The following is a 19,586-nucleotide window of genomic DNA, read 5'->3' as shown; positions in this document are numbered from 1 at the left end:
TGCAGAGTAGGGCACAAAATGAACCAAGGAAACAGCATTTCTTCTTTAATTTGAATTCCTGTTTTGAATCTCTGCCTGTCTTGTTCTCAGTCTCTGGCTCCCTCTTCAGGGAATACAGCTATTGGAGCAGGGAGCCCTTGTTTCGTCTCTTTCGGGGGAACTTCATCTGGTCCACAGAGACAATTGCCAGCAAGATACCACCTTCTGTACATCATCCAAAGGGTGGAGCTCCTTGTGAGAATCGAGGGACTCTGTCATTTGGCTCATCCTGGGAGCCAACGGACCTCGCATTTGCATCTTGTTAATGAATGCTGAAACTATACTTTGGCCACCTGATGCAAAGAACTGACTCTTTGGAAAAGACCCTGATGCTGGGAAAGATTGAAAGCAGGAGAAGGGGACAACAGAGGTTGAGATGGTTGGACGGCATCACCAACTTGATGGACATGAGTTTGAGCAAGCTTTGGGAGTTGGTGATGGACAGGGAAGCCTGGCATGCTGCAGTCGATGGGTCACAAAGAGTCGGACATTATTGAGTGACTGAACTGAACTGAATAAATGCATTAGACCTCAATTTTCTCCACTAAAAGTGGGTGTTAGTCCTCTTCTGCCTATCTACGCTAGCTACAAGTTCTTGTGAAGTTTGGGAAATAGCTCGGAGCATTTTGAAATCTTCTGTGAAGTTTTTTGCTTTCATGTGGGGAATCTCAACCATAGGCTTAAGTGATGTGGTTTAGATATCTGTCCAGAGCAATTCGAAAAGGAAGAAAGGGTGAGGGTTGAGTCTTGTGATACAGACAAGACTCGTGAACTGAGGCTTGTGGTGAGGAGATGGTTGACTAGGGCAGTGTAGGAACTTGCGTGGGGAAATCATTGATGATGTGCAGGAAGAGGGCAAAGTCAGATGGAATGGGGTAAGTGCTGTTGCCTCCATCCTTTCGGAGTCCATCCTGTATCCTTGTCCCTTTATAGGCAACTCTAGAGCATGAGAAGCTGGAGGCTGGGCGTGACCAGAGGGGAAGTTGCTGCACGGTGTCTTGTTATGAGTTGCACATGTTGGTGTCCCTGGGGTCATACAGATGTTCAGAGCATCCAAGAAGAGCCCAGTTGCTCATTTGTTGGGGCTGATTGGCTGGAAAAGTTTTGGCCAGTGACAGGAAGTGAGATGATGTTAGTGTCAGAGCCGTAAGGACATGGAAAGATCTACAGATTAATAGTTCCTCCCACAGGGCAGATCTGATGCTCTGCTGCAGCTGTTCTGATCACAGAGGGTGACACCCACGGGTGATGCCACAGCACCCTGAGCACACAAGTACCACTGAAAACCGCATCCTGGGTGAAAGGGACCATGACATCATGTTGCTCGGACCACTTCTGAGGAAATGATTCACAAAAAAGAAGGTGGGGGAGCCAGGAGTTGCTATCTTTAAGGGACCAAGCTTAGCTGGTCTTCTACCACGAACAGAGCTTTATGGATCATACCATTCCCTTTTGCCTTTCTCGGAGCAGACATTTCTAATGTTCTTTACAGGTGTTTTGACTGTGACATTTCTACTGATGCTGTAGAGTCTTCAGTAGCCTGAGCCGTGTTTGATCCAGACTCAGATGGACAGAACGGAATTGGGGAAGTCTGGGCTACAGACATGACCATGGTAGATGAAGTCAGCTTTTAAATCCACTCTTTCCATTCATCAAACATTCACCAGTCCCCACAATATGCCATCATCTTGTTTAACAGCTGGGTATAGAAATGGATGCACATTAGACATAGGGTGTCTCTATAGATCAGGTGCCCTAAATGTCTTTATTTTTTGGCTCAGAAAGTCTACAACTAGAAAAATATCCTATTGGAAAACACCTCATTTGTCGAAAAGTTTTATGCATATAGATATTTGGTGCAGTGTATTTATAGTAAATAAAAATATAAAACAGTCCAAATGCGCTACAGTAGCACATGATAATATTAATGCACTATGCTGATGGATGAGTAAATTAAGCAGCTCTTAAAAATACTGGAATGATTTGGAAAAGTCTCATAATGTTAAGTATAAATAAGAAAACTACAAAATTGCATCCATATCATGACTACAATTATGTCCCTTCCCCTGGTAAAAAGCAAGTAAATGAAACTATCAAAAGCCTAGGGAAAACTGCACTTGAAAGAAATAAACCAAGTTAGTAGTGGTTAAGTTTGGGTAACAGAACTTTTCCTACCTTTAGGCAAAGACATTGCATTTAGATTATGCCTCAGAATTCATTTATGCCACAATAAGACAGGAAGAATGTAGATGAAAACACATTCTTACAGTTGCCATGCTGCCTACCCAACTTTCAGAAATGAAACAATAGTTTTGTATTTTCTATATACTTAAAATTAATTTTTACTACTTTGAGGGTAAACTATAGCTAGCATCACAAATTATGTTAAAAAAAATTAAAAGCAGTAGTAACACTGCCTTTTCTCTACTTCTCTGAGACTCCCTCCTATACCTGTGGATGAGACTTTTTGTGAAGACCTGATGCCTGAGCAACACAAGAGAAGACTCTACACATGGACATCACCAGATGGTCAACACTGAAATCAGACTGGTTATATTCTTTGCAGCCAAAGATGGAGAAGCTGTATACAGTTAGCAAAAACAAGACCAGGAGCTTACTGTGGCTCAGATCATGAACTCCTTATTGCCAGATTCAGACTTAAATTGAAGAAAGTAGGGAAAACCACTAGACCATTCAAGTATGACCTAAATCAAATCTCTTACAATTATATAGTAGAAGTGAGAAACAGATTCAAGGGATTAGATCTGATAGAGTGCATGATGAACTATGGATGGAGGTTCATGACATTGAACAGGAGGCAGGGATCAAGACCATCCCCAAGAAAAAGAAATACAAAAAGGCAAAATGGTTGTCTGAGGAGGCCTTACAAACAGCTGAGAGAAGAAGAGAAGTGAAAGGCAAAGGAGAAAAGGAAAGATATGCCCATGTGAATGCAGAGTTCCAAAGAATAACAAGGAGAAATAAGAAAGCCTTTCTCAGTGATCAGTGCAAAGAAATAGAGGAAAACAACAGAATGGAAAAGACTAAAGATCTCTTCGAGAGAATTAGAAATACCAAGGGAACATTTCATGCAAAGATGGGCACAATAAAGGACAGAAATGGTATGAACCTAATAGAAGCAGAAGATATTAAGATGAGGTGGCAAGAATACACAGAACAGAAGCACTGTACAAAAAAGATCTTCATGAACCCCCCAAAAGATAATCATGATGGTATGATCAATCAGAGCCAGACATCCTGGAATGTGAAGTCAAGTGGGCCTTAGGAAGCATCACTGTAAACAAAGATAGTGGAGGTAATGGAATTCCAGTCGTTATTTCAAATTTTAAAAGTTGATGCTGTGAAAGTGCTGCACTCAATATGCCAGCAAATTTGGAAAACTCAGTTGTGGCCACAGGACTGGAAAAGGTCAGTTTGCATTCCAATCCCAAAGAAAGTGAATGACAAAAATGCTCAAACTACTGCACAATTGCACTCATCTCACACACTAGCAAAGTAATGCTCAAAATTCTCCAAGCGAGGCTTCAATAGTATATGAACCGAGAACTTCCAGATGTTCAAGCTGGATTTAGAAAAGGCAGAGGAACCAGAGATCAAATTGCCAACATGCGCTGGATCATTGAAAAAGCAAGAGAGTTCAAGAAAATCATCTACTTTTGCTTTATTGACTACACCAAAACCTTTGACTGTGTCAGTTCAGTCGCTCAGTCATGTACAACTCTTGGCGACCCCGTGAACCACAGCACGCCAGGCTTCCCTGTCTATCACCAACTCCCGGAGTTTACCCAAATTCATGTCCATTGAGTCGGTGATGCCACCCAACCATCTCATCCTCTGTCGTCCCCTTCTCCTCCTGCCTTCAATCTTTCTCAACATCAGGGTCTTTTCAAATGAGTTAGCTCTTTGCATCAGGTGGCCAAAATATTGGAGTTTCAGCTTCAACATCAGTCCTTCCAATGAACACCCAGGACTGATCTCCTTTAGAATGGACTGGTTGGATCTCCTTGCAGTCCAAGGGACTCTCAAGAGCCTTCTCTAACACCACAGTTCAAAAGCATCAATTCTTTGCCACTCAGCTTTCTTTATAGTTCAACTCTCACATCCACGCATGACTACTGGAAAAACCATAGCCCTGACTAGACGGACAAAGTTGGCAAAGTAATGTCTCTGCTTTTTAATACGCTGTCTAGGTTGGTCATAATTTTCCTTTCAAGGAGTAAGCATCTTTTAATTTCATGGCTGCAATCAACATCTGCACTGATTTTGGAGCCCCCAAAAATAGAGTCAGCTCCTGTTTCCACTGTTTCCCCATCTATTTGCCATGAAATGATGGGACCAGATGCCGTGATCTTAGTTTTCTGAATGTTGAGCTTTAAGCCAACTTTTTCACTCTCCTCTTTCACTTTCATCAAGAGGTTCTTTAGTTCCTCTTCACTTTCTGCCATAAGGGTGGTGTCATCTGCATATCTGAGGTTATTGATATTTCTCCCAGCAATCTTGATTCCAGCTTGTGCTTCATCCAGCCCAGCGTTTCTCATGATGTACTCTGCATATAAGTTAAATAAGCAGGGTGACACTATACAGCCTTAACATACTCCTTTTCCTATTTTGAACCAGTCTGTTGTTCCATGTCCAGTTTTAACTGTGTGGATCAGAACAAACTCTGGAAAATTCAAGAGATGGGAATACCAGACCACCTGATCTGACTCTTGGGAAATCTGTATGCAGGTTGGGAAGCAACAGTTAGAACTGGACATGGAGAAACAGACTAGTTCCAAATAGGGAAAGGAGTATGTCAAGGCTGTATATGGTCACCCTGCTTATTTAACTTATATGCAGAGTACATCATGAGAAATGCTGGGCTGGAAGAAGCACAAGCTGGAATCAAGATTGCTGAGAGAAATATCAACCTCAGATATGCAGATGACACCACCCTTATGGCAGAAAGTGAAGAACTAAAGAGCCTCTTGATGAAGGTGAAAGAGGAGAGTGAAAGAGTTGGCTTAAAACTCAACATTCAGAAAACTAAGATCATGGCATCTGGTCCCATCACTTCATGGCAAATAGATGGGGAAGCAGTGGAAACCATGACTTTATATTTTTGGGCTCCAAAATCAGTGCAGATGGTGACTGCAGCCATGAAATAAAAAGACACTTACTCCTTGGAAGAAAAGCTATGACCAACCTAGACAGAATATTAAAAAGCAGAGACCTTACTTTGCCAACAAAGTTCCCTCTAGTCAAAGCTATGGTTTTCTCAGTAGTCATGTATGGATGTGAGAGTTGGACGAGAAAGAAAGCTGAGAACCGGAGAACTGATGCTTTCAAAGTGTGGTGTTGGAGGAGACTCTTGAGAGTCCCTGGGATTGCAAGGAGATCCAACCAGTCCATCCTAAAGGAAATCAATCCTAAATATTCATTGGAAGGACTGATGGTGAAGCTGAAACTCCAATACTTTGGCCACCTGATGTGAAGAACTGACTCCTTGGAAAAGACCCTGATGCTGGGAAAGATTGAAGGCGAGGGGAGAAGGGGATGACAGAGGATGAGATGGTTGGCATCACCGACTTGATGAACATGAGTTTGAGCAAGCTCTAGGAGTTGGTGATGGACAGGGAAGGCTGGCATGCTGTAGTTCATGGGGTCACAAAGAGTCAGAGACAGCTGAGCGACCCAACTGAACTGAACTGATGCCTGAACACAGCAGCCATGTTACCACCATGAGGTGAAAGCCCAAAGAAGAAAATCTGACAAAATAATGTGGGAAGGGGAGATGTTAAAGAGTCTTTAATGATGCCAGTGAGCTACCAGACAAACCCTGGAAATTTCTCCTTGATTTTCCTTGATAAGGAAATAGGAAATGTCCTGGTTATTTAAAGAAAGTAAAATTTCTTTGCTTTCACAGTTTCTAAAGCTGAATTATTATTACAAGAGGTGAAACCATTACTTATTTGTAAGCCATCTTTTAACTATTATAAATAAGCTGTGACAAACACTATTATGCATACAACCTCATCACTGTGCTTATGTCCATAGGATAGCTCCCTGGCAGAGAGCTTTGCTGTTCAAAGAGTAACAACATTTTAAAGCTCAGTATATTAGCTCCCAGTTAGTCCAGCTAACCCAGAGAGCAGCGGTCTTCTGTTAGTCTCAGTCTGTTGATGGTGACGTCTGCAGACACTTACCTGGGCTGTATTTTTTGTGGGAGCCCCACTGACATTTCACAACTGGAGCCAATGTTGAAGCTGCATCAGCCATTGTGGTTCTTATTATGATTGCAACACACACCTCAGCAACAACCATCAGGGGACTTTGAAAAGACAAGGTTTGTTACTCACTGTCCTGGAGGGTGCATGGAACTGCTGAGGCCACACAGCAAGGTCTCACAGAAAGAGAGCTCAGACCTGGGGCTCTGCCTTTGCTGGGGTGAGGGTGGGGTGCCCAGGGTTTTGCAGGTTCACTCTTTATTGGTGAATTTAAAAGATAAGAGATAAAGTGTGGAAGGGAAAAGTGAAGCCACGCAAATGGTCAGTTATCTAGGTCATTCAGAACTTTCTAAAAGGGGAACTTCATGGGTAGGGCAGTCTGGCTCATTGTCAAGTTCTGTATTGGGTGATGTGCTTATTCAAGGTAGATATCTTTGAAATGGATGCCTCACAATCAAAAGCTTAAGGTAGAATGTTTGAGGAATGAGCCAAAGTCTGAAAGGCCAGCCTCACTCCGACCCCTTCTGCAGCTGAGTATTCCCCAGATCTGCTGTCCCCACCCAGGGTGTGTTTTTAGCTTGAGGGGGGACTTCTCAAGACTCCGTGGTATTATCGTCTAGGTCAGAGCTGTGTTGTGGGGGCAGCTGAGGGGGGGGTCCCAGAAGGTTCAGTTCTGTGGGGAGATGCTTGGTGTACTGACCTGCTCTTGTGAAAAAGCACCACATAACCTTGTCACAGGGTCACACCAGCCTCACACCTCCTCTCACTGGGGAAACCATTTCCCCATCAAGTAAGCAACACGACAGTTCTTGCAAATATGCTGAGCCTTTGTGGTGACCCAAAGCTTTCCCGGCTTCTGCCACTCACAGCATGATACCAACGCTGTGATAAAAAATACAGCCCCCGCCTCGGCCTCCACAAGTTTCCGTCCTCTAGTGTCCCAAGGCTGCCTATAAAGAGAGGAGACAGCTCAGACCCCAGCAGGAGGCTGCAACTTCAAGTCTCCGAGTCCAGCTCCACTGGCCCCACCTGACCCTCTCACCTCCCCGGCGTCATGGAGGTCCCCGGGGCCGCCCTGGCTGTCCTGCTGCTCACCGTGGCCCTCTCAGCCCACACCTGCTCTGCCACCCGTGAGTTCGTCTTCCCTTCCTTTAGGCCCGTCCCCCACTCTCTGGCCGGGGCTTGGGCCAGGAGCCAAAGTCTTTTACCTGAGCCCTTAAGTAGAGAGCTTTGGAGAGATTTTAGCCACTATTTACTGGGCAGAACTTTCCTTCCCAGGGTGTTTTTAGCAATTCTATTCTCTGGCTCGAAGAGAGTGGTGGGGAGGCCCATTTTATGGATTCCTGGGAAAATGAGGCCCAGGTGGGATTCTGACAAAAGCTGGAATCTGTGTCCAGTGGTCTCCCAGTGTAGCCTTTGCTCTCCTCTGGAATCCAGTTGAAATAACACCACTTCCTCCTGGATTCCCCCGCCCCCATCCCCCCACCCCAGCGCTGTCTCCTGCAGGTCTGCCTGACCCTCGAGGGGCAGCTGGCTGCCTTTCCCCCTGAACAAGGACTTACCATGGTCTGTTTCATCTCTCACAGTTGGTGCCAACACCCCAACTGCCTGCTGCTTCTCCTTCGTCTCCCGACAGATCCCACGCAAATTCGTGGATGACTATTATGAGACCAGCAGCCAGTGCTCCAAGCCTGGCGTCATGTAAGAGTCAGCCTTCCTGCCCGCCCTGGGGAAGGAGCCTGGGGGTCTGGCCTGAGGCACCTCCTTGGAGCTCAGGACACCAGGGGGCCCCCTGCCGTGTTTTCTCACCTGGTTTGGTGCCTGCAGAGGGTCCTGGGGGTTCTGCCCTTGGGCAGAGGGAGGAGAGGGAAGGGGTGACAGCAGGAAGCCATCCTCTCTCTCATTTGCCAAACAACGATGCTAGATTTCCGAGGGGACCCCCATAGGAGACCCAGGATGGTCTGTGAACCCCAGGGTGAAGGAGACATGATTTGAGCATGTGGGCAGGCCCTGAGATGTCCGGGGCAGAAGGAGGGACGGGTCCTTGGGGGCCCAGGATCCCCCCACCAGCTGCACTCACCGGTGTGTAACCCTTCCACTCCTCTCCACAGCTTCAAGACCAAAAGAGGCCGGCAGGTCTGTGCCGACCCCAGTGAGGACTGGGTCCAGGAATACATCACCGACCTGGAGCTGAATCCCTGAGTGGCCTGGGCGCGGCAGGGAAGATGTTCCGTCTATGGACAGTCGGGGAAGCAGGGCAATGACCCTGGGACTCCAAAAGGCACCTCTTCTGTGGGTCTCAGCCCACCCCCGGCCACTCACTGGGGCCCTCCCTCACTTTAATGTCTCCTATTTAACTTTTGCATTTCTTTCCACCGTGGAAGCGTGTGACGTCGTGAACATCTGCTCTGGCCCCCGTCGCCCTCTCCCCACCACCCCTCCCTTTCCTCCGTAACTGTCCGCACGCGGATCACTCGGTGTGATTGGCGCTCTCCTGGCAGCAGCCGTATCATAATGCTGGTGAATGGTTTTGCCCAGGACTGTGATTCAAAACATGGAAGGTAAACCAGCCGTTTCCTTGTGGTGACTCTTGATTTTGCTTTTCTAGCAGCCAGAATCACAGATTGAGACTAATACTGGGGGAAAGTAGGGGAGTATGAAAAGAGGCAGAAACCATGAGAGAGAAAAAGCATCCTAGAACAAGAACACCAGACATTCCCCTGGAGATGCTGTCCTGGAAAGTTGAAACTGACACTTTTTTGTTAAAATTAAAAAATAATTTTAAGTAAAAAGATTTTCATGTATCTATATTAAAAATTGTTTATATTTTTAACTGTGTTGGGTCTTAGTTGCAGCACAAGGGCTCTTTAGTTGAGGTTCCAGGGCTTAGTTAACCCCTGGCATGTGCCATCTTAGTTCCCTGACTAGGGAACGAACTTGTGGCCCCTGAATTGGAAGGCAGATTCTTAACCACTGAACCACCAGGGAAGCCCTAACACATTATTTTACAACCAAATCATAATTGATATGGTCTAGGAAGTTTTCCTACTTAAATGAATACCAAGGTGATGTGTATTTGTACACACAAATGTGTTTTCATGAATGATTTCCTCAAAATGATGGCTAACTCTTGTTGAGGCTTTATTGAGTGCTGGGTTTGATGCTAAGTGCTTACAGTAGTGCTGTGCTGAGTGCTTGCCTTGGTGATAGTCTAGCTAACCCTACCTGCAGTCTAGCAAGGATCCCCTGGCCGCCAGTTGACTGAGAGCTTTGTTCGCCTTCTCCATTGTTCACACTCTGCTTTGTGGGGGAATGTTCTTCAAGCCACATCTGAGCTGAGGTTTGGGAGCTAGAGTAGTCAGAGTTAAATCTAATTATAGGGGAAGAATTCTTTAGTATAAGGATCTCCCATGCAATTGCGGAGACATGCTTGTACAAAAATTATTTGTTGTGTATCTGAGATTCAGTTTTAACTGGGATTCCTGTATTTTACCTGCTAACACTACTTGGGGTGCACATTTCTCATAAAGGCTGCCTATTTCCTGTTGGAGTTGAGTAACCCAGGACTGGTTTGAAGGCAGAGTAGTGCTTTTCAACCTTGAATTCACATTAGAATCATTTGGGGGAGCTTTTTAGTTTTTAACAAATTAATTGATTTTAGCTGCCCTGGGTCTTTGATGCAGTGCACAGGCTTCTCACAGAGGTGCCTGCCTCCTGCTAAGTCACTCAGTCATGTCCGACTCTTTGCAACCCCATGGACTGTAGCCCGCCAGGCTCCTGGTAAGAATTCTGGAGTGGGTTGCCATGCCCTCCTCCAGGGGATCTTCCTGACCCAGGGATTGAACCCTCGTCTCTTATGTCTTCTGCATTGCCAAGAGGGTTCTTTACCACTAGCGCCACTGGGAAGCTCCTCTCATTGGGGCGGCTTCTCCTACTTTCGTGCACGGGCTTCACTCGTTGTGGCATGTAGGCTCTAGACCTTGTACTCAATAGTTGTGGCAAACAGGCTCAGTTGCTCCTCAGCATGTGGAATCTTTCTGAAGCAGGGATCAAGCCTGTGTTCCCTGCATTGGCAGCTGGATTCTAAACCACTGGACTACCAGACAAGTCCAGGGGGCGCTTTCTAAAAACTTCATTGCCAGGAGCTCGCCTCTAAAGTTAAGGATTTAGTGAGATCTAGGTGAAACCTGGGCATCAGTAATTTTAAAATGTTAATGTACAGCTAGTTTGAGAACTGATGTTGGGGTGTAGTCATAGGCTGGTCTTGGGGTTTCAGAGGAAATACAACTCCCTTCCAGTTTTTCAAGGCTTCTGATCTGTTTTTTGGTAAAGTCCGTTGGATGGTTAATTAGCAGAAAATCAGTCAGCTACTGTTACTTTTAGAACAGGGATTTAGGACTCCTCCTTTCTCATAGCACAGTGCTGGGAGCTCTGGGCGCCCCGTTTCCCCACCACAGCCCTCTCCCCAATGTAATTGGCTCTGGGCTCCACACTGCCCTCTGCTGATGAAATGATGCCACAGGCGTGGAGTTTGCCCTAATCAGCTCCCTGCCTCCTCACAGGGAACAGGAGGGTTCATTTTGTTCACAGGATGAGGGCTCTGGGAACAGGATGAACAGGGCTGTTTATGGATTCCACTTTTGTTCCTTTCTAGTCTCCCATCCTGTCATTTCTGCTTCTACTAACATTAGCTTGGACGGGAGAATTCTGCTTTTCCAGAATTCTGCTGACTGATTCTCAGTCAGCAAGCAGAAAAGGTTTCTCTTAAGCAAACTAATTTTTTTTTCCTTCTCTGCTATCGGAGGAGTCAGTTTCAAGGTGAATTAGTCTCTTTCTTAAAGGGCTTTGCTGATGTATGCATGAAGCAATCAGTCCTCAACATTCTGCATTTTCCTTTATGATGCAAACTTGGTAGGCAGATTCTCACCTTGGTGAGAATATAAAAGAAGTCATGGGGGTGACCAGCTGTTATGCTGGTTGGAGATGTCCTCCCTGACTTTGACTTCAGCTACTGCCCTCAGCCAAGGCCACTTTTGGGATCTGCTGCCTACAGCACTGTTCAGTTCAGTTCAGTCACTCAGTCGTGTCCGACTCTTTGCGACCCCATGAATCACAGCACGCCAGGCCTCTCTGTCCATCACCAACTCCCGGAGTTCACTCAGACTCATGTCCATCGGGTCGGTGATGCCATCCAGCCATCTCATTCTCTGTCGTCCCCGTCTCCTCCCACCCCCAATCCCTCCTAGCATCAGACTCTTTTCCAGTGAGTCAACTCGTCCCATGAGGTGGCCAGAGTATTGGAGTTTCATCTTTAGCATCAGTCCTTCCAATGAACACCCAGGATTGATCTCCTTTAGAATGGACTGGTTGGATCTCCTTGCAGTCCAAGGGACTCTCAAGAGTCTTATCCAGCACCACAGTTCAAAAGCATCAATTTTTCGGTGATCAGCTTTCTTCATAGTCCAACTCTCACATCCATACATGACCACAGGAAAAACCATAGCCTTGACTAGACGGACCTTTGTCAGTTTGGGATGACAGAGGATGATATGGTTGGGTTGCATCACCAACTCAATGGACATGAGTCTGAGCAAGCTCTGGGAATTAATGAAGGACAGGGAGGTCTGGGGTGCTGCAGTCCATAGGGTTGCAAAAAGTCGAACATGACTGAGGTATTGAACAACAACAAATCAGAAAAGCTGGCTCAGTCTGACTTAACTAATGATAAAGGGAACTTGTTATTAATAGTTCTCATAACTAAAGTTTCAAGAAGTAGATTATCTTCAGGCAAAACTTGATCCAGAATAAAAAGAAAAAACAGCAAACTTGATCCAGTGGTCTTTAAAGCATCACCATAAACCATGTTTCTTTCTGAACTTCTGATCTCCCTTCAATTTGAGGGCTTCATCCTAGGACATCAACCGTAGTGGGCTTGCTTGCAGTCCCCACCCCCCCTCGAAATGCCTTTGTGGGGTTTCAAGAGAAGAGGTAATGATCTCTCCTCACAAAGGTGGAACCCAGCAGATGGGCCACTCTTTCTTCTTCCTGCAGATGTAGAATGAGCTTGTCCACTTCCTGAGCCAGACTGAGCAGGAGAAAAGAGACTGACATAAGAGACAGGGAGAGAAAGGAGTGTGGCGGCAGCTATGCTCCCATCACATGGAGTGAACTTCCTCTTGTCAAACCAACTTGTGGAAGGTTCTGGAACTTTTTGTTTTTTTTTTCAAAAAACACTCTGAATTCTTTATTGGGCTATAGCTGATTAACAGTGTTGTGATGGTTTCGGGCAGACAGCAAAAGGATTCAGCCATACATACATGCATGTATCCATTCTGCCCCAAACCACCCTCCCATCTTGCCTGCCACATAACATTGAGCAGAATTCCCTGGGCCATACAGTCGGTCTTTTGTGGTTATCCGTTTTAAATATGGCAGTGCGTCTAGTCAAGGCAATGGTTTTTCCCGTGGTCATGTATGGATGTGAGAGTTGGACTGTGAAGAAAGCTGATCGCCGAAGAATTGATGCTTTTGAACTGTGGTGTTGGAGAAGACTCTTGAGAGTCCCTTGGACTGCAAGGAGATCCAACCAGTCCATTCTAAAGGAGATCAATCCTGGGTGTTCATTGGAAAGACTGATGCTAAAGCTGAAACTGCAATACTTTGGCCACCTCATGCGACGAGTTGACTCACTGGAAAAGACTCTGATGCTGGGAAATGTTGGGGGCGGGAGGAGAAGGGGACGACAGAGAATGAGATGGCTGGATGGCATCACCGACTCTGTGGACATGAGTTTGAGTGTACTCCGGGAGTTGGTGATGGACAGGGAGGCCTGGTGTGCTGTGATTCATGGGGTCGCAGAGAGTTGGACATGACTGAGCGACTGAACTGAACTGAACTGATGGAAGGTTCTGGAGCTTGAGCCTTCTTCTCATTGACACCACACAGATTGGGGAATTATATATCCCACCTTGTCTGAAGAAGACCCCGTTTTTGCTGGTTATGCCGGAATATTACTAATAGTATACTCTTTGACTCTCAAAATGGTCATCCTAACAATCGTAGGTCTACTGCTTGAAGGGTCTTTAATGACATGTGCTGGTGAGATGGTCTCAGGGTTGATAGCCATAAAGGTCCCAGACTGTGTGGGCAAAGGACGCTGAAATCCAGCCTGCACGTCACCTGTATAGTCTTACACCCAACACAGGGCCAGGTGTGCTCCAAGAGGGAGCCTTTTTTTAAATGTCCTCAGGCTAGCAAAGGCCCAGCTGTGCTGCCAGTGGTGTGGGCAGAGGGAGAGGTGAAGGATGCAGGCAAGAGTGGGGTGCTGACATCAGGGAACTAGGCAAAGAAAGGACCCACGGAACACCTCCATGCAAAGAAATGCATGTGCTGCCCAAGAGAGCATCAGTGGCTTGTTGGTATTAAAAAGAGAGGCAGAGAAAACAAGCAGAAGGGAACAGGGACTATATCTGTGTGCATTTACAAGAAGTTCTCTTTATTCCATTATCATCCCATGTAGACTGCCTTCTCCCCAACACACCAGAAGAATTAGGCCTTTAAAAGAAAGGAGGGGAAGGGGTCCAGGACCACCTAAAGTCTTATCTTGCTCCAAAACCTCTAAGCCTGATTTGCACCAGTGGGAGGAGTGGAAGGGGTGAGAAGTGGAAATGAGATCAAATTTGGGGTTTTAAACTGAAAGAATTTTAATTACTGAATGTGGCCAGAAGGTTATGGGATCTGCCCAAATGATGTTAAGGATGGTGGAAGAAAAGTTCAGCATTTTATGCTTATTTTCTGTAACCGTTAGGATCAGTTCAGTTCAGTTCAGTCCAGTCGCTCAGTCATGTCTGACTCTTTGCAACCCCATGGACTGCAGCACACCAGGCCTCCCTGTCCATCACCAACTCCCGAAGACTGCTCAAACTCATATCAATCAAGTTGGTGATTCCATCCAGCCATCTCATCCTCTGTCATCCCCTTCTCCTCCTGCCTTTAATCTTTCCCAACATCAGGGTCTTTTCCCATGAGTCAGTTCTTCATATCAGGTGGCCAAAATATAAGATAAGACAGTTAGGATAGGACAGACTATAGCTGAGTCAAACCATTCCCTGATGGATTAACAATATAAAAGCTTCTCGCTGGCACCAGATCTGACGTAGGTCAGGCCACTGGTTCTCAAAACTGAGTGTGCACCAGAGCCACCTGGAGGGCCTGTCTAAGCACCGAGTCCTGGTCCCACGCGGGAGACTCTGATGCTACGTGTCTGGGTCCGGCTCAACTCTGCTTTTCTCATGGACTTTGAGGTGACGCTGATGCTGCTGGTCCATGAACCATATTTGAGTAGTACTGACCCTAGAGTGGCTTGCCTCTAGGTAGACTCAGGAATCCAGGCTGCTTACATCTTGCAACTATTGATTCTGGAATGAGAAAGAAGGAGACAGAAAAGGAATGCTCCTTTTAACTGTCCTGGCCCAGAAGTGACACACATCACCTCTGCTTACAGTCCATTGACCAGAAGTAGTCACAGGAGACCAATGCATCTGCAGTGTAGGGAAACATGTAGGCTGTTAATGTTTAGGGAGTGCTAACATCGCATCACCGACTCTGTGGACATGAGTTTGAGTGAACTCTGGGAGTTGGTGATGGACAGGGAGGCCTGGTGTGCTGTGATTCATGGGGTTGCGGAGAGTCGGACACGACTGAGCGACTGAAGTGAACTGAACTGAACTGAACTGAACATCTCTGCCAGTTACTTTCAACAAGAGGTTAACCAGTGAAAGGGGACCTTCCAAGGTGAACTTTTTTTCGGATACACCAGGTGGCTAGCGGGATCTTAGTTCTCCAGTCAGAGACTGAACCTATGTTCTTGGCAGTAAGAACTGAGTCCCAACCACTGGGCCACCAGGGAACTCCACCAATGTGAACCTGCAGTCTATGCAGGAATTTACAGCTGCCCATATGAAAGGCATACTCCATATTCAGAGTTTTAAATTAATATCATTGACATCTTTTCACTCAGCACATTTCTATCAATACTTCATCCTTCTCAGTGGTTTCATACTTACTATGTGGGTGTACTGTATTTTTAAAATTTAGAACGCTGTGCACTGTTTGTTAGTTTGTTTTTGGCTGCCCTGGGTCTTTGCTGCTGAGAGCAGGCTTTCTCTAGTTGGAGCCATCGGGGGCTTCTCTTCATCACGGTGCATAGGCTTCTCATTGCAGTGGCTTCTCTTGTTGAGGCGCGTGGGCTCTAGGCTTATGGGCGAAGCTTATGGGCTTCAGTAGGTGTAGCAGACAGGCTCAGGAGTTGTGGCTCGTGGGCTTTGCTGCTCCTTGGCATGTGGGGTCCTCCCAGACCAGGATCGAACCCTTGTCCCCTGCATTGGTGGTCGGATTCTTATCCACTGTGCCACTAGGGAAGTGCATGTGCTGTGATGTTTTAAACTGTTCTGTCTCTCTCTCTTTTTTTTTTTTGATGAATTTGTTTCTCTTTCCTTGCTTTCACTAACAGGTCTGCAAAGACCTGTGTGCCTACACCTTTATATCTTTACATAGTGTTTCTTGAAATAGATTCCCTGAAATAGATTGAAGACTTTGTACATTTTAAAATTTGCTAGAAATTGTCACTATGCTTCAAAAATGCTTCACATAAAAATTCCACTTTTTAATACTAAAAAAATAAAGTGCTAGTGTTAAGTCGCTTCAGTCATGTCTGACTCTGTGAACCTGGGGACTGTAGCCCACCAGGTTTGTCTGTTCACGAGAATCTCCAGGCAAGAATACCAGAGTGGGTTTGCCACGCCCTCCTCCAGAGGATCTTCCTGACCCAGGGGTTGAACCCTCGTCTCTTGTGTCTCCTGCATTGGCAAGTGGGTGGGTTTTGTTTTGTTTTTTTAAACCACTCATGCCACCTGGGAAAATAGAGATTTTAAAACAAAACAAAGTGAGTAGGGCTTAACAAAAAGTAATGTACATTTGCATTTCTCATAAGCATGCAGAATTTCTCCCTCTTGAATTTTATAACAGACTCTGATTTAGTCTAACTTTCTTATTCTTAAAAACATAATCTAGGCCAGGACTCAGGAGAGTTTTCCATGAAGGGTCAGATGATTAATGTTTTGGGCTTTGCAGGCATACAGACTCAGTAGCAATTATTCAGCTCTGCTGCTGCTGCTGCTGCTAAGTCACTTCAGTCGTGTCCGACTCTGTGTGACCCCATAGACGGAAGCCCACCAGGCTCCCCCATCCCTGGGATTCTCCAGGCAAGAACACTGGAGTGGGTTGCCATTTCCTTCTCCAACGTGTGAAAGTGAAAAGTGAAAGTGAAGTCGCTCAGTCGTGTCCGACCCTTAGCGACCCCACGGACTGCAGCCTACCAGGCTCCTCCATCCATGGGATTTTCTAGGCAATAGTACTGGAGTGGCTTGCCATTGCAGCAGCCATAGTAATGGGAAAGCACCCACAGACTCTATGGGATGAAATGGGCATGGTTGTGTTCCTCTGAAACTCTATTTGTAAACACAGAAATCGTGTTGGATTTTCAAACTTTTTTTTGGCCACGACACATGGCATATAGGGATCTTAGTTCCCCAACCAGGAATCAAGCTGGTGGCCTCTGCACCCTGAAGCTTGGAGTCTTAACCACTGGACCACCAGAGAAGTCATGGCTTTGTGCTGGATTTGTTCTGAGGATTGTAGTCTGCTAAACCTGATCTAGATAATTGATCTAATAAATCATCTGTCCTTCATCATAGAAGTCTTGTTGCATATATCAGCTGATTATTTTTTTCTTCTCTAATGTTAGCCATTGATTTTGTGGATCCATGGATTCTAAGAAAATTATATTCAGGTAACATGAGAGTCCCTTGGACTGCAAGGAGATCCAACCAGTCCATTCTAAAGGAAATCAATCCTGGGTGTTCATTGGAAGGACTGATGCTAAAGCTGAAACTCCAATACTTTGGCCACCTCATGTGAGAGTTGACTCACTGGAAAAGAGTCTGATGCTAGGAAGGATTGGGGGTGGGAGGAGACGGGGACGACAGAGAATGAGATGGCTGGATGGCATCACCAACTCGATGGACATGAGTTTGAGTGAACTCTGGGAGTTGGTGATGGACAGGGAGGCCTGGTGTGCTGTGATTCATGGGGTCGCAAAGAGTCGGACACGACTGAGCGACTGAACTGAACTGAACATGTCTATTGCCACGTGCATCTTATTAAGAAGAGTGGTAAATTCTATTGACTGATTCTGTGATTTTTGGTCTTTTGGCTTCATGTAAATCACTTGGGAATTTGGGAAAAAAATCTAGATTCCCCAGATCCAAATTCAAGAAATTCGATTGTGACTATTTTAAACCCTGCCAGATGGTTCTGGGCTGCTTGGAGAAATGCTGATATTGGCTTGCATTTCAGTTATATTATTTATTAGCTATATGACAGTGGGTGAATTGTTTCAATTCTCTGATCCAGCAACATGTTTCCGTCCGTCCATCCCGTCGCTCAGTTGTGTCCGATTCTTTGCGACCCCGTGGACTGTAGCCTACCAGGCTTCTCCGTCCATGGGATTCTCCAGGCAAGAATACTGGAGTGGGTTACAATTTCCTTCTCCAGGGGATCTTCCCGACCTCTATCAAATGGGGATACTTAGCTCTTGGTGGAATTGTTAGGATTTAAAGAACGATATATAATTCTTGGGCTTCCCTAGTGACTCAGATGATAAAGAATCTGCCTGCAATGCAGGAGACCTGGGTTCGATCCCTGGGTCAGGAAGATCCCCCAGAGAAGGGAATGGCAATCCACTCCAGTATCTTTGCCTGGAGAATCCCATGGATGGAGGAGCCTGGCTGGCTACCTTCCACAGGGACACAGAGAGTCAGACTCGACTGAGCCACTCCGCACAGCACACAGCACAGACTCCAGTGCATGAATGTATAACAAGAATGAATTTACCCGAATCATACAGATGATGCACTGCTGCTGCTGCTGCTAAGTCACTTCAGTCATGTCCGACTCTGTGTGACCCCATAGACGGAAGCCCACCAGGCTCCCCCTTCCCTGGAATTCTCCAGGCAAGAACACTGGAGTGGGTTGCCATTTCCTTCTCCAATGTGTGAAAGTGAAAAGTGAAGTCGCTCAGTCATGTCTGACTCGTAGCGACCCCATAGACGGAAGCCCACCAGGCTCCCCCTTCCCTGGGATTCTCCAGGCAAGAACACTGGAGTGGGTTGCCATCTCCTTCTCCAATGTGTGAAAGTGAAAAGTGAAAGTAAAGTTGCTCAGCCATGTCAGACTCTTTGCGACCCCATGGACTGCAGACTACCAGGCTCCTCAGTCCATGGGATTTTCTAGGCAAGAGTACTGGAGTGGCTTGCCATTGCCTTCTCTGATGTTGCCTCTAGATGTGTTTCAAACCTAAAGCCCGGCCCTCGGGCCGAGGCCTGAGGGGAAGCCAGCAGGGCACTTTCACAGAGAGGCTGCTCTGTTTCAGCGAACTGTTCATGCTGTGCCCTGAGGCTGGCAGCCTGTTTCCCCTGATTGTTATCGTCTGGAGGGACCCAGGAATGCAAGCCCCTGTGGCCACTGGAGTCAGGTGTTCATGGGGCATCCCCCAGAAGCAGCTGCAAAGCCCGGACACCAGATGGAAAAACTTGGGCACCAGGTGTGTGTGTAAAAGCCCTTCTCTGGGGGGACTCACGTGTCCTGGAGTGTGGCGGGGATGAGCACAAAGATGGCGCCCACTGGTTGGAGGGTAAAGACGTCATCGGCCGAGGGAAAAACAGAACCACCGCCACCACCACAAAAAACCCAGTGCTGACGACTGGCTTTGGCAGAGAGCAGGAAGAGAGCAAAGTGGTTTCACCATGCCCTGTCCTGGAGACTATCCCGGCGGCCGGCCCCTCAGGCCGCTGCTTCACGATGAATGACCCTGTGGTTTTGTCATCAAGCCTGGTGCTTCTGTGCTGGGTCCTGGGGTGAGTGAGTTTGCCTCAGGAGCCCCTTAAGAGGCATCTCTCAGTCTGCTACAGCGCTTTGGGTCTCGTGGACACATGCCCCCTTGGTTTTCGAAGCCAGATGTTTAGAGACCTCATTTCTCAAGGGCAGTTCTTAAAAGTCAGGCTAAGAACGTTTCAGGTTAAAGTTCTCAGTTGTTGAGTTGCAAGTCTTTTGCTTCTTGGGGAGAAGCTCCTAGTTTGTGTGTTCCCTCCTGACTGTGGGTGGTCACGCTGAGGTCGAGGTTAATGGCCAGACCACATTTCAGACTCTCCTATCCCCCTCTCATGAGGCACTTGAAAAATAATTGAGATATTTTTACAAGAC

The 19,586-nt window shown here is 46.5% G+C and overlaps 1 protein-coding gene across 1 annotated transcript; it reads left to right on the top strand.

Annotated features, from left to right (window-relative positions):
• Positions 1–7,080: 7,080 nt before the first annotated feature.
• LOC129536697 (C-C motif chemokine 3-like) lies at positions 7,081–9,055 on the top strand. The gene is made up of 3 exons (XM_055395752.2): positions 7,081–7,396; positions 7,853–7,967; positions 8,378–9,055. Exons 1-3 carry the CDS (start codon positions 7,321–7,323, stop codon positions 8,466–8,468), a joined length of 282 nt encoding a protein of 93 aa, XP_055251727.2. The 5' UTR covers positions 7,081–7,320; the 3' UTR covers positions 8,469–9,055.
• The last annotated feature ends 10,531 nt before the right edge of the window (positions 9,056–19,586 follow it).

Source organism: Moschus berezovskii, chromosome 20 (assembly GCF_049115385.1).
Source record: "Moschus berezovskii isolate FMDL1 chromosome 20, NW_MosBer_1.0, whole genome shotgun sequence".
Lineage (NCBI taxonomy): Eukaryota > Metazoa > Chordata > Mammalia > Artiodactyla > Moschidae > Moschus > Moschus berezovskii.
The sequence above is the reverse complement of the archived record's forward strand: the minus strand, read 5'-3'. Positions and strand labels throughout refer to the sequence as shown.